The 25312-nt window shown below is 37.6% G+C and overlaps 1 protein-coding gene across 16 annotated transcripts in view; it reads left to right on the top strand.

Annotated features, from left to right (window-relative positions):
• The window catches only part of PLEKHA5 (pleckstrin homology domain containing A5), a 165681-nt gene that overhangs the window by 124080 nt on the left and 16289 nt on the right, over positions 1 to 25312 (top strand). For 6 of the 16 annotated variants that reach the window (XM_021535134.3, XM_021535133.3, XM_021535132.3 and 3 more), the window contains 12 exons: positions 2507 to 2590; positions 5156 to 5275; positions 6010 to 6063; positions 12581 to 12661; positions 18315 to 18377; positions 18948 to 19028; positions 19163 to 19312; positions 20636 to 20737; positions 21770 to 21881; positions 22107 to 22153; positions 22937 to 23125; positions 23653 to 23770. In XM_021535134.3, coding sequence (XP_021390809.1) covers positions 2507 to 2590; positions 5156 to 5275; positions 6010 to 6063; positions 12581 to 12661; positions 18315 to 18377; positions 18948 to 19028; positions 19163 to 19312; positions 20636 to 20737; positions 21770 to 21881; positions 22107 to 22153; positions 22937 to 23125; positions 23653 to 23770 — 1201 coding nt within the window. Of the gene's footprint in view, positions 1 to 2506; positions 2591 to 5155; positions 5276 to 6009; positions 6064 to 12512; positions 12662 to 18314; positions 18378 to 18947; positions 19029 to 19162; positions 19313 to 20635; positions 20738 to 21769; positions 21882 to 22106; positions 22154 to 22936; positions 23126 to 23652; positions 23771 to 25312 lie in introns of those variants that run through there. The other 10 variants (XM_021535146.3, XM_021535145.3, XM_021535135.3 and 7 more) reach the window with 10 other exon arrangements.

The raw sequence follows: 25312 nt of genomic DNA, 5'->3' as shown, positions 1-25312 counted from the left end.
TGAGAAATATCACTGGGGTCAGTGCTGCAGAGTATGTATGACTTGTCCTGTGGTCCATGTTTTGCTTCCTGATGTTTTTGTTCCTTGTTGAACATTTTATGCTAGTATTTCATTTTATTATTGAGTATCTTTAATACAAACCTCCTGTTTCCCTTGAGTTTTTCATGCTGTTTGGTTTGTATGTAATTAGTTACACAACCAGCTTTTGCCATTAACATTAAAAACACCCTGTCTGTAAGAGGTGGGTACTTAGAAGACTGATTATTTGAAATCAGTAGAGTAAATTTTAACACCTTAACTCCATCTACGTAGAGATCTTAGTGGCTTTTCAGTGGCTTTCAATGGTTGGCTTTCTATTTTTAGGTTCTCAAAATCCTCCTGAAACCCCTCTGTGACAGTGATATGAAAATGCCCCGCTGTGTCTCTCCAGAGCTCAGTCCCATCTATGTGCATTAAGCACTATTCCAAATAGAGAAGTGGGATGGATTTTCCTTTCCAGGGCTGTATAGCCAATATTTGTCATACACAGTGCTGTACTTCTGCATAGATAGCCATCCAAACAGCAAGTTCTAGAATTTATCCAAAATTCTGTAATTCTTCTATCATGAGAAGTTAAAGCAGTGTTCTCGTAATATGTCAGTTGTTATAGGCTGGAGCATTTAACCCACAAGAAGATCAATTTTTTGTCACAAATATATTTTTTCCATGTGCTACAAGACTTAACATCCCAGGCTGGATTCTCAAATTTGCAGGATTCCTGTTATCAATTTGTTACCTTTTAAGCCATTGCCTTTTTTAAACTTGTTCACAAGTGATGAGTTAGAAAGAATATCTGGAGAAGGACATAAAACAACTCAAATGCTCTTTATTGTGTATAAGACAGAAAGGAGACTTAGTCCACTTAGCTAAAATCAAATGGTTAGAGAACAAGGCTGAACTTGCAGGAGTTGCCTCATGTGTTGGAACTGGAAAGGTGAAGAAAGTCTTTTTAGTCATCCAGCAGTTTTACAGGAAAGTGGACACTTACTTTGAAGAAAAGGCTACTAAAGAAAGTTAAAGCCCCACAGGAGGGGGGCTGGAGGTCTCTTCCAGCAGAGAGTCCAGGAGCCCAAGCCATGTGTACATCTATCCATGAGTACATGTATCCATCTATCCAAGCATCCTTCTCAAGCTGGGCTGCTCAGGACAAGCTGTATTGTCTGCCTAAGTCAGCTCACTCTGGCAGGCAGGGGATGCTCAAGCTGAGCTGCTTCCCAAGAGATCCAGAAAAAAGAGCTGGGTTTTGTTGTGGCTTTTGGTTTTGTTCTGCTGATCCTTCCTCACCTCAAAGGATGAGGCAAGGGTGGTATTGCAAGACCTGGCAAACATAAAATAATTGTGTTCATATCCACATGCCCATTTGCACAAATCCCCTTGTGTGTGACTGTTTCAGTGTGAGAAGTCAATAAAGGCATGGTTTGAAAGTGCAGGAATGAGAACATCATGAGCAGATGCCAAAACTTTCTATTTTTTACAGCATGTGGTTTTGAATTGATTGCTTGTATATGTTTAAAAGGCATTGCCTAGTCCAAAGTAGTCACCCTGCAGCTTAAAAATTTTCTTTAATATTTCTTTTTGTTAGCTAGTTTTCTGTCCTCTGTTGTCTTTCCTTATTATTCCAAAACCTTCCTTATTATTCTTGAAATAGAAATTACATCTGCAGCCCCAAGAATGCTGCACTACACCCACAGAACTTGCTTTATCTACCAATCTGCCCCTAATATTTTGAGATTACCGCAAGACAGAAAAAGACTTACCTCCCCAAATTGCTGTTCTTCAGCTGACCTTAAATGAACTGTGTCACACGAGTTCCCTTTGGAACACTGATAAAGGAAATAAGTCCTCAATGGTTTCTTTTATCACAAATCATTGTAGACGTACTTTTCCTAAGGTATCTTGCCATGGCTGTGGACCTTTCTGTGCTAAAACTGTCTATTGTTTTCGAGGCTTCCTTTAAAATTGCTACAAAACATTTAATACTTGTGACTATTTAACATTTTTCAATGTTCTTAGCTAATGTCTACATTTATTTAGACATTAAATGTCTACATTTATTTAAACATACATTTAAGTGATAAACATCCGCTTTGGGGAATATTACTGGTTATATTGCTTGTGCTTTGGAAATAGAACTGTAGTGGCAGACTCTTGGTGCATTGTCAGAAATGAATGTGATTTGTCAGTAGACCTTTCTCATGGTCAGCACTTTGTCAGTAGCAACAATAATGAGGGAGAACTGTTAATTAAATGAAATATGAAATTTGGGGTATTTCTAGAATTTAGATAGACTATTTGAGTGACCTAGGTAGTAGATCAGCAGGGAGCATGACTGGTACAAGTCATAGGAAGTTTTCATAAGGAGGAAGTTGGCTTGACTTTTTGTGTTAGCATTTGAAGTGTTTGCATCTTTAGAAATAACTGTGGATCACACTGTGCTTTTTTTTTTTTTTTTTTTTTTTTTGTACAGCATGTCTTTGTGCCGGACAGAAGGTCGATGCCAGCAGGTCTGAGTTTACAGCCTGTTACTCCTCAGAGCCTCCAAGGCAAAACAGTGAGTTGGATTTTTATCTGGTACATCAGGGGTTTTTTAAGAATAATCCTTTAAGTATGAAGAGGCAACACTGAAAATTTATTCTAGTTAAAGCTTGCTTTAAATGTAACCTTTATTTAAATTATCAGGGAAAGAAGTGCTCTGTGATTCCACAGAATTCTAAGAATATTGTGTAGCTGCTGAGTCAAGGTTTTCTTTGGGAAGTACACATTTACTATTTTTTAATCATTGTTGATACATTGCTGAAATTTCTGGGAGAGGGTGGACTACATCACAGAACACTTATTTCTCCATTAATTATTTAGAAAATCCTAGAAGTAAAGTTTGGCTTTTTTGGAAATGTAAAAGAGCATTTTGTAAAAGGATGTCGTTTCTGTCACTGTTCTGTGGTAGAGCTGAAATTCTCATTGAAGATACTTCATCAGAGTGATGTTGATGAATACTCTCCACTTTCCTAATTGGAACATGACTCTCAACCAGAAAATTGCCCTAAATTTATGTCACTTCTTTACCAGTCTTTGTCTCCTTTTTTTGTCATCTCTCTGTCCATCCGAAAATACTGATTGGAGACAGTTATGAATTAAGAAAACAGATTTTTTGGGGGGAATCATACTGTGGGCAGCCAGTCCTTCCACTGCCTCAAGGCCTGTTTCCTGCACTTCCCAGCACAGATTTCTGGCACCTTCAGCAACTTTTGTGGGTTGACCTTTGGCAGCTGGAGCCTTCCAGACATTTCTTAATGTGGCCTCTTCAGCTCTGCTGGGCTGATCTCTAGAGGGACAAGAAACCAACCAGAAATCCTGCCCACAGCAGAACAGTGCAGGGGCCAGAGGAAGAAGCCTGTAGGTAGCCCTGAGAAAAATTTGTGTTATGGTTGCTGCAAGAGTCCCAAGACCTGCATCAAATGCACAGCACCTGCAATAACTTTATGATTGTCTAGAGAGGAGCAGTTGTTCTGTTCTAAGGGCTCCTCTTTGGAAAAAAAGTTTGGGTTGGAGAGCTATGAAATAAGTTATTCCTAATGCACTAAAATTGGGCTTTTCAGAATGTACCAAAAGGAGTTTTGATCTTGAAAAAGTGCTCCTTTTGTTTGAAGATGCTACTTTTTGTTCTCATATTCCTAAAAATGAGGCTTCTTGTGCTTTGAGTTCTTTGCAGACTGAAAGCACTGTTGCCTATTTTTGGAGAGAACTCCAAAATGTCTTGTATAGCAGCCTAGATTTCTAAACTTACTCTCTGTAATTAACTATTTTAAATCCAGGTATTGAAGGAGAGCTGTAAGAAAGAAAACTGCCATTAGACAATTTGGGTTTGGTGTTTGTTTTCCCTCAAAAGCAAATGGTTTTGCCAACTGAAGCTATGTGGAAATCCCTTGCTCCCTCTTGTGGGCTCCTCTGTTCTGAACTCACAGAAGTGCTGGTGCCATGCTGCTTCTCAGGGACTTTTCCTCTTTATTCTGAGAAACTGGTATTCACTTTCAGCATTTTTAATGTGTGGTTCTCTGGAGCTCTTTACTTCTTTGTTTTGGGGAAGTTCTGTGGCTGTGGAAGAGGACAAGCGGGGGTTTAGGAGCTTTTTGTGTTTGGGCTTTGTTTAACTCACAGGGCTTGTGAGCAAATCAAAACACTGGATGAATATTTAACCTCTTGTAAGGCTGACTTCTGGAGAAGTGTAAGAAACAGAAGCAAACAGGAACATAACAAAAATACTTGTGATGCTCAGTGGTTTGTTTTCTTTGGAGTACTGCTAATAGAAATGGTTCCCAGGAATGGTTGATGGCCTAAGCTGATCTGTGTGGAATTACCTGACAAATACCCATTTGAGTTGGACTTTATTTCTATAATCTTGGGTCTTAAATGGTATTCTTCATCCCTTCCTAAGGCTGTATAATACAGCTTAGTCATAAAAGCAAAGCGATAAAATAACTGGAGGCCTCAGACCCGTGAAAGGTGGGATGGAAAAGTATTTTTGTCATGCTTGTGCAGATTTATTTTGTGAACGGTGATTATTTCTAAGGTAGTTCACTAAACATGTGATTGTCATAATTTTTTCCTCTCAATTTTGACACATGCATTTGAAGAATTATTTTAAATAATTCTGTGAAGAATTATTTTAAAAACTACATTTTCATGAGAGCATGTTTTGATTCTTTCACCAAGCTCAAATGGCTGCCCACATACAGGTAACGACATCCTAAGGGCTGGAATTGTCTACTCCTGACTTAAGTCAGTTTGATATGCATGTCAGGAAAATTTGAGGACTGCACAGACTTTGCCCTGCAAAATCCTCAATTATTTTTGTTCTCAATACAGAATGTTTGACTTTTATGGCATTTGCTGGTTTGAGCAGTCAAAAGCTAACCCTTCATTTTATATTTGGAGGTGTTCAGTTGGGGAAGATGTGTTGTGTCACTGCCAGAGTTTCTGTAAGGCAGTCCAAAGGTGCACCTGACTTAATTTTAGAAGCAAACCTTTTATAAGGCATGCCTTATTTTCCTGAGGTGTTGTTTGGTGTACCAATTAACCTTTTCTCTGCTCTTTGGCTTCTCACGCTGCACTCCTTCAGCCGGAGGAGCTGACGCTGCTGCTCATAAAGCTGAGACGGCAGCAGGCGGAGCTGAGTAGTATCCGGGAGCACACACTAGCACAGCTCATGCAGCTAAAGCTTGAGGCCAGCAGCCCAAAGGTCAGCCACCCAGCAATGTGTGTCATGCTCCATCCTCACTAACCCACGGTCATTCATTAACCCAAGTTTGCTTTGTGCAAAATTCCCTGGCTCCCGCACGAGCAGAACAGAGCGGCGCTAGTCCTTTGTGTGCGTGGGGCTCTGCTATCAACCCTTTGAGGCTTTAGTTTTGGAAATGAGCCGAGGCAAAAGTACCTGGGAATATTTTGAAGTGCCTTGTAGCTGGCTGGAGTTCTGGGCTAAACAGACAAATGGGGGCTACAGGCATCTGAAAGCCACCCCAGATTTAAATGAAGTGGTTTTAATCTATTATTTTGTATTACAAGCAAAATGAGTTGTGATAGATTTGGATTAATCTGCTGCTTATGCAGCCTCCAGTCAGACTCCATCTTATTTGTAACACATCTCTGAGAAGTAGGACATGTTTAAAACATGGATTTATCAAAGGGTTCATAGTTGCCTATGTAGTGGCCATTTACATAAGCTTACGTGTTTTATGAGTAAACCAAAATTAAATGTAGTGGTTCATGGTCTGATTTGTAACAAACTCTCCTAATTTCTGTTTTGGGCTCAAAACTTGTTAACAATTCACCAAAAAAGGGTTAAAAACAGCGTTGTATTTCTCCATCAAGCAGAACTGTCTATCACTGTCTAGTTTACATCCTTTAAAGCTCTTTTCATGCATTCTGCACCTTCTGTCCCTTTCCTTTTCCCCTCTGACTGCTGCCTTCTAGAATGAGATTCTTTTACATCACCTTCAAAGGAATGCCATATATTTGGATCACCAGGTGGGATTTGCAATTTGCTTGTGCATTTGTATTTCTTAATGCTTTTTTGCCTGCTCTTATCAAAGCTGGAAATATTTGGGGAGAAGGATTTTCAGTGCTTTTTGTGAGTTTGGATGATGCCCACAGCATAGAATATCTCAATCAAATATTTGAGCTCTTATGGGGAAAAAGAAGCCCTCAATTTAAAATTTGTCAGAAAACAGTAGCCAATCATCAATTAATTTTTCTGTTCTAAATATATTCCTAATTTCCTTTTCATAATAACACTAACTATAGCATTTTACATTCTTTAACCAGTCCTAATATGTTTCCAAGCTCATATGACACACATGCGATTTATAAAAAATGGGTACTTCTGAGAATTTCATTTTTTCACACTAAAAAGAGTTAGATGTTTCTACAGGACATTAAATGAAGAGGAGGTCAAACATGAAGGCATATTTTAAACAAATCATAACATGTCTCCTTTTCTCATTTTTCTCAGTTCATTCTGAAGGAAAAAGATTTTAATTCTTTCCAGTTTCTGGTTATCTCATGGAGCGAGAGTACAGTTCTGTCTTCACTAACATAATTGGCTGCCAAGTGAAGAATTGCAATATCACATCCTTCTCTTTCTGGCCTTGTTTCATGACCAAATGGGATTTCTTTACAAGTTGTGTTTGAGTAGTTTTGAAGTGGATTTTTTTTTTTTTTGCTAGCAGTTATAAAAGACAGTCATAAGTGCTTAGAACTAAAATAAGCAACTGGATGACCATTGGTTAAAAATATAAAAATCACTTTTTGTAAGAATCTTTTATATTTATTATGTCTTTTATTGAAACTTTTGAGCCTTACACTTAAAACCAACTGTTAGAACTTTTATATTCTATATTTTCCTCTACTGAGGTTTCAGTGAGTTTTTGAAAACCCCAGCTGTGCACTGAGACAATACACACTCTGACATGGGCTTGTTTCACCCAGTGACTTTATTTTCCTATCACCTCTTGAAAACAGGGTGGGAATTGTGGCCAATTCAGTTTGTTGGCAATGCATTTCTATTTAAGGGGCTGCAGCAGGTCCAAAACAGTAGGGACATACTGCTTGCTATATCAGACCAAAATATCTCATCCAACTCAAATATTTCCAGCCTATAATATTTTGGAATAAGGGAGTAATTCTGTCTTCATTGTCAAGAAAGGATAACTGTCAATGTGAAGTATAAAATTGTTGTAACTGCTTGGTTAGCCAAGCTTGCCAGTATGATGGGCAGGATTAAATGGGGGGAATTGTCTATGTACAAGATGCAAAACAGTAAAAATTACTTTCCTTTTGCTTGCACCAGATAAAATTTAGAAATGTGATGTGGTAAGCATTAATTAGGAAAGCGTGTAGGTCTTATAGTTGTGCCATACCAGAGATGCAAGGAATCACTACAACTTAGAAATCTAGTCTAAAATCTATTACCTTAATCACAAAATCATGGAAGAGCAGGTTGGAATACTCATTTCTCTTGTTTTATAATACTATTATCTACCTGTAGGAAATAAATCTCCCTGAAAGTCTTTCTGCTTTGAATACCACTGCTTCTAGGGGTGGTTTCACACTTATAGCTCTTCATTACTTTGCCAAATATCAAATTCCCTTTATGTTAAAAGCATAAAAAAAAAATCAAAATTTCTTTCAGTGTAATTGAGGCCTTTCCTCCTTGTTACCAGCATCTGTAACCAGCGTGCATAATAGCTTACCTTCTCTGGATTTTAAATGTCCTGTGTACTTAAGTTAGATATTTCCACTTGTATTTAATCTCTGCAAATAGTGTCAGAACCTACTTTGCTTATAGCACATGGTGGGACTCCAGTCCCTGTATGCTCAGCTCTCACCTTCTTGGTCACAAAGAGCTCAGTACTGTACACAATAAATAGTAAGTTTGTTGCGAGGTTGTACAGGTGACTTGTCAGGCAGATTAAAATTCACGTGCAGGGAAGGTAACTCATATTCTATTGCAATAAGCTGGCTGCTGCTTAGGTGGTTTTCTTGTCAAGAATATCCAATCACCTTTTAGCAATCAAGTTTTGTTTTTGTACTGCTGTTTCCTCTGGCCATGCTCAGAAATTCTCACGTTACACTTTCTGATGGTTTTTCATTATGCTTTCAGAATTTTTGTTGTTGTTGTTGGAGTTCAGAGGGAGGGGGGGGGTGCAGGGGGGGGGAAGCCTGAAAAGACTCTGCACACAGATACCCAGACATATGATTTCTTGCATCTCTTAGGGCCAAATAAACAGTTGTCCAGAAGCCTTTTATTTTTAAACCACTCTGCTGGCTCAAGATGTGCAGAGTTGAGAGAGAGATTCAGGTGCATTTTAGGAATTTTAGGAGTTCTGGACATATTTAGCAGCCCTAGGTAAGGATGATTTGTTTGCCAGCATGGGACATTGAGTACACATAGGATCTCAGTGTTCTGCATTGTCAGATTTTTAAAGAATCACTTGTGTGCTACTAAATGCAAGCCAGCTGTCTCCTTAATTTATTTGTACTCAGAAATTACAAAAAGAGTAAACAAAACATAACATAAGGTTGGGTTTTTTCCCCAAGTAAAAGCTAGACATGTTTTTTTCTCCTTTACAAATAGCCATGGCAGAAGGTCCCACTTTTGAACTTTTCTGTTATTATCAAGAACTCCAGCACACCAGTCTTTCACACTTCTGAATTTTATCTTGATAGTAAAGCTTCTCTTTGGCTGAAAAATCCTTTACTACTAAGCTTATGTTACCTGTATAAAACTCCCTATCCCAGGCTGATTGGTCACAGAAGCTTTACTAAAGTTAATTTCATTTAGTCTTTTTTGGGGGATTTTCCCCAGTTTTTTAAATAGTTATTTATTTAAATAGTTTAGATGCTTAGGAATTAAAATAATTCTGCTAGGACTTGAATTTTCAGTCTCTTTCCATTTTCAAAGTGTGTCTAAAAATAAACAGAATTTTAACAAGAAGTTGTCAAATGAAGAAGTGAAGGCCCTACAGCCAACATCCTCACTGCTCTTCATCTCCCTTTTTCTGAGGTGCTGAAAGTGGCTCTGGGAACAAGTAGTGAATTAAGGAAGGCTGAAGTAGTACAAGGAGGTTTGGATGGAGTTGACATGGTATCCCATGTTTCAGCCTAAAATTCCATGTCCTGTGTTAGCACCTTATAGGGTACTACTTTTATTTGTATTTTCCAGGTTATCTGGAAAAGCTGAAGTAGCTGACCTGGCCTTTTTTTTTTTCCTTCCCTTTCTCAAAGGAAGAAGGAAGGCTCAAGGATAGGGAATATGGGGTTAAAAAAAGACTGCAAGGAAGAAGGAGAAATGCTTCGTCTTTTCTTTCTGGGACAGAGGATTAAAGAACAGGGAAGGTGGAAGAAAAGCTTCCTCAGGTCCTGTTATTCTTTCCCTCAATAAGATAGAGAGGAATTGGGTAAAATGGTTAATCTGAGTCTTTTGTCAGCCAAAACATGCAGTGTCACCTCAGCAGTGAGGTCAACAATCCTGGTAGGCAGACACGGTCCCAGCTGGTCTCTAGAACATTCTGGATTGTCAGCTGTGCAGGGTGTCACCAAACATGGAATCTAGGAAAAGGCAGGAAGAGGAAAAGTTGCTGACAGCTTGGCTTTCCAATTTAAACCACAAAATACCCACTCAAAAATAAACTGGCTGTTCATATCTGTACCAAGAATTTACATAGCTAGCTCCAGTTACTGCTAATTAGACCAATTCCCTTAATTCCTCCATTACATTTTCCTGCATTTTTCAGTTAGCTCTAGTAAGAAGTAGTATAATAAGCTATTATTAAATAGAAACATACTTGATCCCATTACAAGTACTGAAAAGTATAGATCAGTGCACTACTACTTTATTCTAACTAAAACCTTACAATTAGTAAGGCAGACTAAATAAGATACCTAAAGCTACTTCACTGTGCCAGATCCATCCACCAATTTTGGAGCTTCTGAAATATTTAAAGCTTTTTCCCCCATCTTCTTGCCATGCAAGACCTACACAAGTCAGCCAAATGTGAATTACAAGGAAAAATTGTCACATGTCAAGGAGGTCAGGGCTTTATCTGCTTTGTTTGTACTACATCAGTACAACAAAAAAGGAGAGATGAAACATCACTTCTTCAGAGAAAGAGATTTACTCAAAGTAGGAAGTGGTAAAGCCAAGACTGATGTATTTTATTTGGGTTTGTTGCTGTGTGGCAGTTCACACTTCTCTTTGCTTATGGAGACATTAATTCCAATTTTTGTGGCTTTTCCAACTGGAGAGAATCTTTGACTATAATCCTTTTACTATTACATGGAGGGTCTAAATTCTGTCCTTTATTGTATTTTTTTTTTCTTAAATGAGTGAAAACCAAGGCTTGCCTCTGTTATGAGCAAGCCAGTATTTTTCCTTGAGCCATTTATTTAGTGTGAATGGTGTCCAGCTTCAGTTTGGGAGTAGCCTTGTGATAATGCTTGAAGACCCCAAAATAGGTGTCCTTGTCATATTTTCCAGCATGGGACTTGCCACTGTGTCCCAGGTAACTCTGATTTACTTGTGCACTGCCTTTAACTTTTAGAAGCTTTGTCACACATAGCTGCTCCCTCAAGATCCTAACTCCTCAGCACTTAAATGCCACTAATTTTTTGGAAACATTGATCCCAAAGGGGAAAAGCATTTGTACTTGACTGCTCCATAGGCTTTGATTGGCATTGCTTTACCAATTGTCTGCTTTTTGATCTTTATTCTATAAGGGCTTAAGTATCTGTGACTTTTCTGGATATACATGGCCTTTACAAACAGGGTTAGATAAGTGTGATTAAGCATCTGTAGTAATAAAAATGTTGGTAGAACTGTAAATCAAAGGTGGAGCCTCTAAAAGACAAAACATTACTTCAAAATGTCTTTTGAGCAAATACCCATTGCTTGTTTTCTGATCTGGGTTTAAACAACCTTTGAGCAGTTCAACAGAAATGAATTCTGGCACTGTTACTGGTCAGAAAAGAAAAATTTGGAATATTGTAGAAAGGTATTAGCTAGAGTTTATGAAACGGTTGAAACCAGATAATAAAAATGCATACAAACCTGTGTTCCTAATAAAATATTTGAGCCTCAGAGCAATTTTTCTTTTATTAATTTATCAGTCGGCTGTAGTTTGATAGCTTGGCTTTGGGCCTTATTGTTGCTCTCCTTATTGAGATCTCTTTTAGTATCACCACTCTCTGGAGAAAATTTTAATGCAGAGGGAGAACAACTTCTTGTGTCAGTTCTGTTTTTCTGTTTACATGTACTGGAGATGATGGAGTAAATGCTAGGGGCTGCTTGGTTAGGGTTTTTTCCCTGCCTTGGACAAACAGAGCATCATAAGCTTCTTAAGGTACCTTTTATTGGCTGATTAACTTACCAGCTGATCAGACTTTGCAATGGATAAGAAACAACAACAACAACAAAAAGGTCCTCTGTCTACAACAAGAAAAAAATTGTTAACCATAAAATGAAAAAAATACTGCTCCAAATGTAGAAGTTTAGATTTTTCCTAAATAATTTTGGGCAAGAATTACTAGAAGGTGTCAAAAACTCATTCTGTCGCATTTCCATCTAATAAAAGAAAATCTTGCTATGGAAATTTCATGGAGAGTGCATATAAATACAAAGTGAAAGATCATAAATGCTTCTTCACACACTTTGTGTAACCATACCTGAAGCAGATATTGCTAAAGTTTCCAACAAAAATAGGAGGAGAATTGTGCATTAGTGACTTTTCAGTTTTATTTTGGAGAAGAAAACCACCTGTTTTCATAATTTTCCCCTTATTTGTTATGAAAAGCTCCTTTTTAAGACCAAAATCCCATACTTTTTTTTTCTGGGTTGCACACTTTTCTGAAATCCTAAATGTATGCAATATGTAATAAAATACCTAATTTTGACATTTGCATGCTTAACAATAAATACTAATCATTATAGAAAATGTCTGGCCAGTTCCAAAATACACTCCTGCGTATGGGGGTGGATAAATGCAACAGGCAATGATTCAGAGTTCCAAAGGATATAAATCAGTGGAATATATAAAAAGGTATTTTGTGATATGTGGACATAAGTCTATTCACAGGCTGGGAATGCTTATATCTTTTTAATGTACACTGACTTATTAAATCCATAATTTAAAAGGTTTTCTGATAAAGGTTTGAATGTTCCTGCAGCAAAATCCAATAATCCTTTTCATTTCAATACCATGCAAAGCCAAACTTATTTTTTATTTTTAAAAAGGGAGAGTGCTGGTGAATAAATATTACCTTGGTGTTGAGCATTTACATTACTTTTAATATATTTGTTTGATATATTAAACTTTTCAGATGTTGTTATTACTTGAATGATGGAATATATAAAAAGCATGGGTTAAAATGTAATCTACTGCATTATTAGAAAGAATTAAAGTAGAGGCTATATTTTACAGTGTCGTCTTTCAAATCTAGCCATGCTGTAAACTGATGTTTGCTGTATGCTCCTCCTGATTTGAAATAGATGAAAGAGAATGAACCTTTAATCACCATGGTTCACACTATGATTGAGAACTCGGCGCTAAGACCGCAACTGTACCATCAAGTAAGGTCTTGGATAGTGAATGAAATTGCTTTATCATCTGCGAAAACTTTCCTTAGTGACAGTTTTGGTTGTCCCTCAGATTTATTCATAACATCGGTGTTTCTCTTCTTTGCTTTGGAAACCCACAAGTCATCCATGCTTCCCGAAGCGCTGCAGTCTCGTTAGCATGGCTTCTGCTGCGTTTTTTTGTTGTTTACTATTAAATGTACACTCTTGAATAACTTCTCTCTGTCTAGACGATTTAATTAGTTGGTGCTTTATGCAGGTGTCTAGTAAATTCATGAAACTTCCAATGAGCTTTCAACATTTGTCTTAGCATGATTCTCTGCAATTAGTGTTCAAAGGTGCTTCTTTCTTTTGACCACTACAAAAGCATGTGAGCGGTGTTTACCTGGTCATTTCTGGCAATTTTGTTTTGTTCTAGGAAGTGGATTTACAAGTTTTTGTTTGCACCTACCCAGCCTTTAGCCACTGAAGAAAGAAAGGATCAAAATTACTTTGATCTGGGGCCTGTAAATCCAAAAGGCAGTGTCTGTTCATAAAGTCACAGCAGCCTTTACTGTGCACACTTACAGAGTGTCTAGTGCTTGTTGGCAATGGTAAGATGGAAGAAGAATCAGAAATGTGAATGGAAATATTGTCTGGGAGTTGAGACCTGCACTGACTTATGAGCATGGCCAATCCCTCTCCCTTGGCACAGCAGTGTCTTACGGGTGCTGGGGCTGAACTGAACAGCCCCTGTCACATAGGGGGTGTTTTAGAAGTTTCTTGCCTCAGCTACAATGAAGGTGTTGTTCTCACAAGGGAATATCTGGCCAGTTCCCTTGCATTTACATTTATGCCCTTGTGAGCCAAAATTATACATAAAGGTTGCACAGTTTGAAGAAAAAGAGATGTTCTGCCATGTAAAACAGATCTTTATTACTGCCATGTTTCTAAAAAATGCTGCAACTTAATCCATTTCATCCCGTTCAATCCAGTTTCGTTTTTTTAAAGTCAACTCCACATCGTAAGTTTGCTTCTGATCCAGAAACATTGCCAAAAAAAAATCTCAGCTTCCCAAAGGAAGTTGGGTTGTGAGTGACTGATTTCATGACTGTCAGATTTGTGCTCCTACATGCAAAGCAGGACCTTTAACTTGGAACCTGGAGGAACTATTTGGAGGAGAATGAGAGAAGTAATGTGCCCTGGAGCCCTAAATGAAATTTCAGGGGTTTGTTGTAATTTTTTTAAGACGCCTGACTGTTAGAATTTTTTTTAAAGCAAGTCAGTTTTGTGTGATAGAGTAGGTAAGACAAATAAATCAATGGGTGTATAATGAGCAGAGCTTTTTTTTAATGTGTCAGGGGAAATTAGCCCAAGCTTCTAATATGAAATAGACATATTTGAGGTATAGCTGTGCCTGGGCTAATCTGATCCTGCCTTTGGGGATACCAGTAAATTCCCAAGTGCTGGCCTGGCCAAGCTCTGCTGCCAGCTGCAGTATCTGCCTTCACCTTGCAGGCACATCTGGCACTGAATAAACACCTTTTTTGACATTCTTGTCAGAGAAGCAGTGACTCTGAGTAACCTGTTGCCACTGGAGATACGGTCTCTTGAGGTCAGAGAGCTTGTGACATGCTGAAGGCTTCTGCAGAAGCTGCCTTAGCTGAGGAGTCACAACATCTACTTCCATGGATAAAGTTTCCTGTTCGAGATGTTGCATTAACTAACTTACAGGAGAGGCTAAAAATACACTCCAAATTTCACTGCCTAAATAGTCTGCTAAACTTTTGTAATGCAAAACCAACCCATTGAAAATTCTGGCAACTTTATTTCAAGTCTAAAGAGTGTATAATTTATTGTTCAAATGAAATAAATTAGTTTAACAGTCATCTTTCCTGCTGCAGTTTTAAAGACCTGTAAATAATTGGGAGAAGTCTCTGTGCAAGTGACTGAAACTCATTTTTTTGTCAGGATGCTAAAATAGTTTGTGATGACTGCAACCATTCCTGTGGATAAAGAAAAGGATCTTTCTCAGCTTCAGTTTATTCAGTTCAGTTTTAGGTCTGAGCTCATTTACAGTTAAGCAAAGGAAAGCAAGAAAAGTTTGTATTTAATTTTTCTTGCTTGCTTTTTGTAATGATTAATGATTCTTTAGTAAAACAGCAAAAACATCTACTGTTTCAAATGTGTTATTTATAAGTCACTTTTGCTTGTGATTTGTTACATCTTCAGAGTTATTTAAGTCATTTGACTTACATCAGTCTGCTCTGCAGACTGTTCTATAAATTCACAAGTACAGGCCATGGAAATTATTCCAAATGTACAGACAAGAAAAAAGGGGTTTTTACAGACTAGACTCATTTCTATCTTGGTTTGGAGTTTTTTGATTCTTTCTAATACTAGATGAGGAGTGTTAATCTTGTTCTCCAGTCTTTTTCTCTAAAGCAGTACAGGCTGACTTCAAAAAACAAAATTTTCCTCAGTTCCTCTTACTTGTGTGCGTTCCCTTAAGGATCAAGAATTAAAATCTTGAGTGCAACAAGCTAACATCCAGGTCTTGCCATGGATAATTGTTCTTAATACATTAAAATCACAGAAAAATAGCCCTTAAGTTTTTTGTTCCTGTAAAGATAGAGAGGTTTTGGTTTTCCCTTGTTACTATTGTTACAGGAGCTGCATATATTTAAACTGTTATACATGTTAGATTTTGAAATGTTTCAGGTTTTGTTATGAATACAAGGTGATGGTGTTTGACCTGAAAGTCTTGTCTTTTCAATTTGTATTTGAAGTGGTTTGTATCACAGAACTCAAAATTAGAGGAGAACCTTAATTGGACTAAAATTCCCATTTGCTTCCTGATAGCAAGATGTATTTTAAAAGGCAAGAAGTAAACAAAAGAGCCTCCGTGAAGTCCTGATTTTAATCTTGTGCTTAACAACAATATGTCCTTGGTTGTCCTGCTTTAATTTCCTAAGTGCAACATCCTGCAGAGGTGCATAGCATGTTTTTGGTGTGTGAAACATCCTCCTAGAAATTTATTGAATCAAAACAGTGGAATCTGAAAATAGCTTACAAAGGAATGAAGTAAGTCTGACACTTCAATGTTTTTAATATCAACTACTTAAATAGTTCAACCACTTGTGTCCCAGGGTGTCCATCACAGGGGATCTCTCCCTTTCTGGGAATCATCTGGTGCTGTGTGTGACAGAGGTAGGCACTGTACAGCTGATGACAGATGATCCCTAAGCTAAGAGGGAGGTTCAGTTAAGGTCATTCTGCTTTTTCGCACGCGAGATACACGTCTGGCCAAATTCTGCATGTGCAGCTTGCCTTTGAAAAATGGAAAGCTCCATTTGTAGCTCTCAAGGCGCTGCTCCCTCGTGACTGGGAGGTATTTGGTGTTAAGAAGAGTGAATTTGGTGTGTTTGAACAGGCAAATGTCAAGGGAGAGGGACCAGCAGCAGCTCCTGTTGTGGGTTCAGTAGATGGCACTCTTGCTCTGGAGTTCCTGCCCTGGCTGAGCCTTTGCAGGAGTTTGGCAAGGAAGGCGTCTGTGGAACGTGACACGAAGTACATTTTGATAACTTGGTCATTGCAGCTCTTATAATGCGTTTTCGACCTTGCCTGAGATGTGCAATTCTGTTTTGTCTGCCCGTGTCACTCCAGCAGCACACGGTAGTGTTCCGTGCCTCCTGCCTTCAGCTCATGGGCTGTGAGCAGTGAAGCTGCTGTTTTGTCAGGGATGGATTAAGTTATTCCTATTATTTGGGGTGTTTTTGTGCTAAGCCTGTGCAAAATGTTGCAGTGGAAATGCTAGAATGAGGTGGCTCTCCCTCCAGCAGTGCCTCTTGTGTGGAGCTGGCACTGCTTGACCCAAGCAAGAAGTCAGTAGCAATTTGAAAAGTGTGATAGGATTTTAGTAAGAAGAATTAGCACATCTGTAGTGGTCTTTGAAAAACTTTTCCTTTTCTGAATACTTAAAAATGCCTTAATAATTAAATTATTTTAATAATTAAAATGTAATCCTTTCAGGAGGTACAGAGGGGTAGGGATGCTGAATCAGCAAACTGTTTTAAACACAGCTAAAATTAAGGTTGAAATGACCAAAGAATGTCTTTCTTTTTTAAAAAGTATAAAAAATATTGGCTTGAAAAAGCAATATATTTTTCCAGCCAAGTCACATAGAATGCTGAGTAGTGACTTGGAAATGTGTATTTATCTAATAGGGGATAATCTTTCTTCTGTAAAATCTTCCTGTAGTGAAATATAACTAGGTTTCCTCTGCAATTTAAAGACATTTGGCCATGTTTATGGGTTTTATTTAAATATTTCCATTCCTCACTTTTCTCTCATTGTGATAAAATGAACAATAAAACAGCACAACTCTACAATAGTAGGAGTTTAAATAGCTTCTGAATTTGTGTGACATTCATGAGGTGCAAAAGTGCTGTGGCTTTTTTCATCTTCCAGCATTCATTTTCATGAAATGTCCGTTTCAAAGAAAGTTATTCTGTGTTTTTAATACACTATTCATACTTCTAAATTGTCACCAGGTACATTTGCATGAGGTATGTGGGCATAATATCGTGAAATGAAACACTTTAGTGTGTTGAAGATTTATTTTATGTTTGGAATGCTTGTCTCATGAGCCCTTCCCTAGTCCTTTTATTTATAAGTGTCCCTTAACATGGATTTGTGTTTCAGTAGTCTTCCTTGTACTATTAAGTCAAAATAACCTAATTCTGACAGACACACGGAAGGAAAGAGTCTCTGTTGGGACTCAGTGCACACTATGTTTTTTAATTAAATAGAATATGAAGGTTGATAGTGTTATGTCCTTCCTTGCTGTACAGAATATTAAGTAGTTACTGTGTGTGACAGTTCACTCTAAAATGGGGAGCTGCCTTTTTCCTTGTAAAATATTTTAAAATCTTGTTCCTGGTCAGTAACAGATTGAAAAAGTTAAGAACTTAATGTGAGGAACTGTATGGAAGTAGTTTGGCGTACTTTGCATCCTGACTAGCGCAAGGAGTTGAGTTTGCCTAAGATAAAATAGAAGAGCTTCCATTTGTGGCATTTCTGGTGATGCTCTGTTGGAGGGGAGGAAATCCTATGAAAAGTAGGAAACCCATATGAAAAATCCATATGAAAAGTGGTGACACTTACTGGACGTATCTCTAATAAGATATTTACATATATGTTGTAAACTTAGGTCATTCTGCTCTAGTTTTGGCTTCACATCAGATCACCCTGCTTGTGAAACACCTGACCTCAGTGGGCCTAGAATGATTAATTCAGAGTAGAATGAGCCCCTCTATTTAGAATTCATATAACAGAACTTAGGCACAATGATGCATCATTATTTAGATGTACTCTGGCAATTTCATCTCACGCCATAATCCATGTTTGATTGAGTTGTACATCTTTGAAACTCCAGTTTGCATTAGAAACAGCCTGTTAATTTAATGCAGCTCTACTGACAGTCTGCTTGACATTCCATTTAGTTACCCTCATTAATGTATATTGGCTAAATATGTATTGTTCAATGTGGCAGGTTTAACTTTCAAGCAAAAGCTGATTTCTGTGTTAAAACTCTTAAGCTGAACAGTAGTTTTCATTTTCATTGTCCAACTAAGTTGTTTTAAGGCAATATTATTCTTCCTTATAGTTAACACAAGAAGAATGTAGGGGTACACTATACAAATATAGAACTGAAGAGCTGGACATTGATGTAAGTCATTTCTATTCCTTCTTCCTTGTAAATGTTGGTATTTGTCTCTTTCTTTTGATAATAATTTTCCTCTTGGCTTTTGGCTTTGAAACCCACTTCGTACAGATGATTGCCAGCAGAAATTGCATCATGATACAGAGGGACATGCCTCTGTAATAAGCTTCTAACTTGCAGGAAATTTACATTTTAGGCTGAAATTTTAACTATTTGATACAATCACCTGAGAAGCCACGGGACAGACTGTGAATGTATAAAATCACCTTTGTAATATTAAGCAATATGTAAATTAGAATGGAATAATACCTATTATTAAGTTGTAAAGATTTAGCTGTAGAATCATTAATTATATGTTTTCAGCCATGCTGCTTCAAGTTATAATAGCACTTCATAGTTTCTTAAGAGGATTTCTTAAGTAATTTGAAAATGCAAGACTGACACCTACATAATTTTAGAATTCTTATTTTAATATTTTTCTGTGGATTCGTGTAATGATTGGATCAAGTTAGATTTTGATTACTGAAGATGCAAATCCCAAAATGCTAATTATGGTCATTTTCTGTTCTATACTAGGCTAAGCTTAGCCGTTTATGTGAACAGGATAAAGTCGTGCAAGCACTGGAGGAGAAGCTCCAACAGCTACACAAGGAGAAAGTAGGACAATTGTATTTATTACCTAAAGTGGATGTTATTTTACATGCTTATTATCAGAACACTGATAGCTGAAATAAAACGAAAATCAGCCCAATGATGCAGCACATTAAAAATAATTCTTTTTATTACAATAGTACACGCTTGAGCAAGCTTTGCTATCAGCAAGCCAGGAGATAGAAATGAATGCAGATAACCCAGCAGCCATCCAGAATGTTGTCCTACAGAGAGATGACTTGCAGAATGGGCTGCTCAGCACTTGTCGGGAGGTGTCCCGAGCCACTGCAGTAAGTGCCACGTTCTTTCCAGCAAAACTTCATCAAGTGCGAAATTATTGTGTTCTTATTCCTAATTGCATTGGTTTTGCTTGTTTTTTTTCATTACTGCATCCCAGCAAAAACTCGGTTGTCTTTTAGTTGTTCATGTTTTTGTCAAAGGTGGATGGAAAGTGATGTTTTCACTGTATTCATCGAGTGTTTTTTCTCTAATTGTACTTTTTTTTTTTTGACCAGGAATGGGTGCATACTGTCTTAATTGGTGTGGCAGTTATCATCTTTGAAATGTGAGAAATTGATAACAGAAGAAGTAAATAATGCAAATAAGCTATTTCATGTGATGGCAAAATAGTGTCAAACACAAACTTTATTTGACTTACTTTAAGCAAAAGCAGCTGCAGGACTGCCATAGTCTGTCTGTAATGTTGGACCATTACATTTAAAAGATCTTTCAAATTATGCACTTCCAAAAGTTTTTAAAAGAAAAGGAGATAGAAAGGAAATTGCTGTTTACTGTCCTTTTCTACTTCATGATGACAATGAATCGTTTTTGCCTACTTAGATATTTCCAAACAGGTGTCAGATTCCAGGGGGTAGCTGTGGTAAGAACTGACATGATGACAGCCCTGAAATCTTGGTTGTAGTCTGAATGTTGGATTGCCTTGGAGCAGGAATTGGTTGGACACAGCAAGGGGAACCAGGGGAAAGGAAATCCTCCAGACACACATTCCCTCATTAACTTTTCAATTTATTTGAAATGAGTAAATTGCTTGATGTAGGCTGCAAAAGTGAGATGGTGGGTCTGACCTCAAAGAAGAATAATTTTTTCCTTGTGGGGTTTGCAGCTGCACACGTGCAGAACAGTGGTGTGTAGGCAGCCTTGCAGGCAGGGCTAGCTGAATTGCATTTCCCCTGCATAATGCACTGCACACACATGCTGTGCACTCACACATGTGCATTCAGGGTGATAAAAGACAGAAATTTGCATCCATTTTTGTGGCTTTTCTGCCTCACTGGCAAGACAGCTTAAGATCAACATGCCTGCTGACTATAAAGGCATTTTCTGAAGAATTTGCCCTGGCCTATCTTTTTTGTTAGTGAAAAGACAAAATGCTGTTTGTTTGAATTTCATTCAGTATAATTAGAAAATCAAAAAGCTATTTAAACATTGCATTCTCTTAATTATTTATTAAATATTACAAATATTTATTTATTGTGGCTATCTATTTATGTCTTACTTCCTGAAGTTTCATACCACGGGGGGAAAAAAAAAAAAGTTTGTGTTTTTTTAATTGAACCTGCATCTGTAATTCTTAACATTTCTTATATACTTAGGAACTGGAAAGAGCTTGGAGAGAATATGATAAATTGGAGTATGATGTAACTGTAACAAGGAACCACATGCAAGAGCAGCTCGATCGGCTTGGAGAAATCCAGGTGTGGCAAAGATCTTAAAGTACACTCAATTCACTTGGACTTTCTATGAGTTTTAAAACTGTACATATGAAAAAAGGGGGACAAATGCTGAACTAACTTATAAACTTTTAATTTCTTTTTCTACCTTGTAAGTTCTAAAGAAGTCTTCAGATTTTTCTTTTTTTTTTTACATGGTAGCACTGATATTCCTTTGGGAGTTTTCTTTTTTTTGTTTCAGTGAGCAGGTTTGAAATGGAGTGGCTTTCTCAGACCTTAGTTGCTCTGACAGCCAGAATACATCTTCACACAAATCCTTCCATTTAACTGAATATTTTAAAATAAAATCATTTTATCAAAAGAAATTATTACAGGAAATCCTGTAGGTGTTGCTTCAGGCCTTACAAACAAAGGGTTCTGCTGTGTATTTTAATGATCAGGAATGGGTGCTGAATTCCTAAGGAGGGCTCTCTGTGAAAGACTCACAGAGATAAGGACATGCAGGAGTGCACAGGTTATCTGGGATGGGCACATGGGTGTGCTCTGCACTGCAGGTTCTGTGCTCCAGGGGTGCAGCTACAAAAGATTACAGAGAAGCCCAAAATCTGTACAACTTGCACTGATTGGTGCACAGTGTGCATGTCCATGAATGGAAATAGATTATATCCTGGCATGCAAACACTGTTTCTCTCCACCTGTGTTGGGGAAGGAAGTGATGGTTCCTTTTCCATGGCCGTATGTGGGTCTCCTGTGCAAAGGCTGCCTGGATTTCCTTTGGAGATTGTAGATGAGGCTCTGTTCTTGAAGTGAAGTTTGAATTAGCAGATTGCTCTCAAATTGACTGAGACCTTATGAAATGAGTCAATCGTTTACTTTTTGTTTCAGACACTATTTGAATGCTTTATGGTAGAGGGTCTGTCATTACTACATTTTATTTTCCTTCACTGTGAAAGGACATGCATTGTAGTCTAAAGGGAGAGAAAGGTTTTCCCTTTTTTTTTTCACTTGCAATGTGTTCTAATGTACTGGCCATATATGCTGTTTATTTGCTGACAGACTGAATCAGCAGGGATACAGCGTGCTCAGATTCAGAAGGAACTGTGGAGAATTCAGGATGTCATGGAGGGTTTACTTAAACATAAACAGCAAAGAAGCTCTTCTGAGGCAGGTAAGCAATAGGAAATTAAATTGGATCATGTATTTTTAAATATAAGCTCCATCATTGCTTTTGTATGTTTGAAAAAATGGCACAATGCCCAAGAAAAGAACAAAGCAAATGCTACTTTAAGTTGATAGTTAATAGCAACAAGTTAGGGTTCATATTTTAAAAGCTGTTAATTGTAAACCATTTTTCTCTTTTTTTTCCCGACACCTTCCCCCTTCCCCTAAACAGGCATCATGATATCAAGGACATTTTCTTCTATTAAATATAAAAATGAGGTATGGTTTTAGCATATTTACTATTTTAATATTATGGACGTTGTAATATGGCTATAATAAAAACCAGCATTATCATGAATATTTTGAGGATGTCTGAATGATGTATTCAGTATGTTTCTGTAACAGCACAATATTATGAACTAGTTTTAAAAACTGCTAACTCCACTAGTAATTCTAACACTCATTTGTACTGTGTCTCTGTATTCTCACTGGTATGTTTCTCTTTTCCATTTCTTACCTTTTCCTCTCCCTAGGCTCCTAACATAGAAATATAAACCCTGATTTTTGGATATGTTTTCTACCCACCATAGCTTTCATGGGAAAAAATACATTGCTTTATATGTTTGTTCAGATATTGAGCCTGGTTCTCAGATGGCCAGAGCACCCACAAGAAGAGCTGAGACTGTGGGAGCTCCCAAATGTTCAATTCCTCTGAAAATCTGGCTAGAAGTTACAGTTTTAAAGGGACGTTGTCACTGATATCTAAAGTGTGTACAGTATACATCTGGGTTACAGAACTTTCTAAAATCTCATTTATGTAAAAATCTTTCAAAAGATAATGGATTTAATTTTTAAAAGTGTGATTTAGCGAGTTTGTATGTGTCCAACAGAAAGCGCAGGGGTCAGATTTATTTTTTTTCCTTTTTGTTAAATGTGACATTGTCCCTTTAACTGCAAAATCTATAGCTGCTGTAGCCATGGTAATATATTTTTCTTTTTAAGTTATAAATAACTGTACCAGGTGCGCACGTCTAAATAAGGTGACTATTCTACAATCTTTAGGAAGAGGAAGTAGTCCCACCTCGTCCTCCACTCCCTCGGTCCTATGACTTTACAGAGCATCCTCCCATAATCCCCCCTCTGCCCAGTGATAGCAGCTCCTTGCTCTGTTATAGCAGGGGCCCAGTACATCTGACAGAAGAAAAGAAGATGTACCAAGTTCAAGGATATCAGAGAAATGGATCTTACTGTGTAAGTGGCTTAAACTGCCACATTGTTCTTGAAGCATCCTCCCTCCTTTGCACAGTCACCATTTTTGTTTACTCATCTGGCTGCTTTTGTGTTATGGTTTCACTTTTATTTGGTTTTGTTTATAGCTGCGTCATTTGCTCTTCACATTTTCCTATCAAGTGTTACGTGTGTATATAAAATGTCTTAAGACTTAAATTTCATAAACTTAGATCCTTCGCCTCACTAGTTCTTTAAAAAACTCTGGGCTCAGCTTTTGAGGCTTATACCAATTTGTTTCCAGAAGATCATTTAAAAAAAACCCACAACTCTGCCTTTTTATGGCAATTTTTTCCTGTAATTTGTGATTGTCTGCAAATGTTGTTACTCAAATTAACTACCAGAAAACACTTCTGCTATAATGCTTGAAGGATGGAACACTGTCTTCAAGTGAGAGCAGAGTTATCACAAAATAATTGGTTTGAGTCTTAAGACACAGATACTTGCAGCAAAGTGCCTGTTTATTTACCTTATCCCTTGATGTTCCTCAGGGTCCTGATTATAGGCTTTATAAGAGTGAACCCGAGTTAACTACAGTAGCAGAAGTGGATGAGACTAATGGTGAAGAAAAAACAGAACCAGTTTCAGAATCAGAATCTTCTGCTAAAGGTTTGTCCCCAGGCACGGTGTTTGCAACCTTTCATCTTTCTCACAAGGAATGCAGAGCTTCACTGCCTCATGCTTTGTGCCTTTGCAGCCTGTCCATTTCTCAATTTGATGGAACAGCTTCCACAATAAAATAATGATTTAATTATATGACGGGAGAAATCTCAGTCAATTACACCACAGAAAAATCAAACATTACACTCACCAACAGCCCTGAAATCCTTATTGACACCATGTCTAATCACATCACTCACATTCCCCACACACCATTCCCTTGAACAATTACCCATTTTATGTTCTTGCCCTTGAACAATTACTCAGTTTTTGAATCAAGCTCCCGATGTTATGTTGCTGGAACGTCCAAAAAGGCAGCACCACAGAATTTTCAGGCTCTCATAAGGCAGGGGAACAATGTCTTTTTCTTTTTTTTAATCTTGTAATTGTTGAATTGCCTTTCTGTCCTCTGATATAATAGGAATAATGATCATGACCTTGGAGTCTACAGACAATAAAGGTCTTTGCAATTGCTAAATGCTTTAGATTCTTCTCTTCATCTAGCTCCCATAAAAGCTACTAATTGCTTGGTAGAGTCTTTTACCAGGAAGTGCTTCTCAATTCTGTTTGTTAAAACACACAGAATAGTTTGTTAAAGGTGACTTCAGGAAAATGCTCAGCTTTAGCACCTCCCAAAAACCATGTTAAGAGCTTTGAGGAAAACTACCTAAACATAGCTATTTTTTTTTACCCTAAAGATTGATGTTGCCAATGCTAGCAGGATCACTGCTTTCTTTTGGTGCTTTGACTGAGCATTTACAGAGTAGGCTGATGCAATGGTAACAGAATTTTACCAAGAATTATGATTATACAAAGATACTGTTTTCATCAGAATGGTCATATAGGTTTTTAAAATTCAGGTTAGCGTACAGTTTGGGTATAAACTATGTGAATGGCCCTGTGATATAATTAAGCTTGCACTTAACACACAATTTGTCAATTCAGATTCTCTGGGGTATTGCTGAGACACAATGTTAAGGCACATAATTAAATTTCTGTTAACTTGGTGGCGGAAAATGGAATATTTATCCTGAGATTTGCTAATTATCAGTGACCTAAATTGAGAAACTTGTCTTTCTGACAACATGCCTAGGTTTCATTGACGTGTGATGTTTCTGATTATTCACAGTAATTTATGTCAAGAGGTGAAGTAATGATAAAGACAAAATGAGAGAAATCTACACCGACTATGTAAAGAAACCAAACACTTTTTAAGCACTCTAATCTGCTTTCTGTCTCAGAGACAGAAATTATTCTATTCTGTCCATTTGTAGAAAAACAGTCCTCAGTCAGGGAAAGCAATAGTGCAAATTGCTCTGAGATAACATTTAGAGGTGTGGAACAGAATAACTGCAGTGAGAGGCTCTGTATATTCTAAAACTCCCCTTCAGTGTGTTGTTTATCATAGCTGTGTTTTATCATGTGAGCATATGAATTTTCTAACAGACATTTTTTGTTCTGGGCATTCACTCATAATAACAATCCCAGTGC

The sequence above is a fragment of the Lonchura striata genome, chromosome 5, assembly GCF_046129695.1.
Source record: "Lonchura striata isolate bLonStr1 chromosome 5, bLonStr1.mat, whole genome shotgun sequence".
In the NCBI taxonomy this organism is placed as follows: Eukaryota; Metazoa; Chordata; class Aves; order Passeriformes; family Estrildidae; genus Lonchura; species Lonchura striata.
The sequence above is the reverse complement of the archived record's forward strand: the minus strand, read 5'-3'. Positions and strand labels throughout refer to the sequence as shown.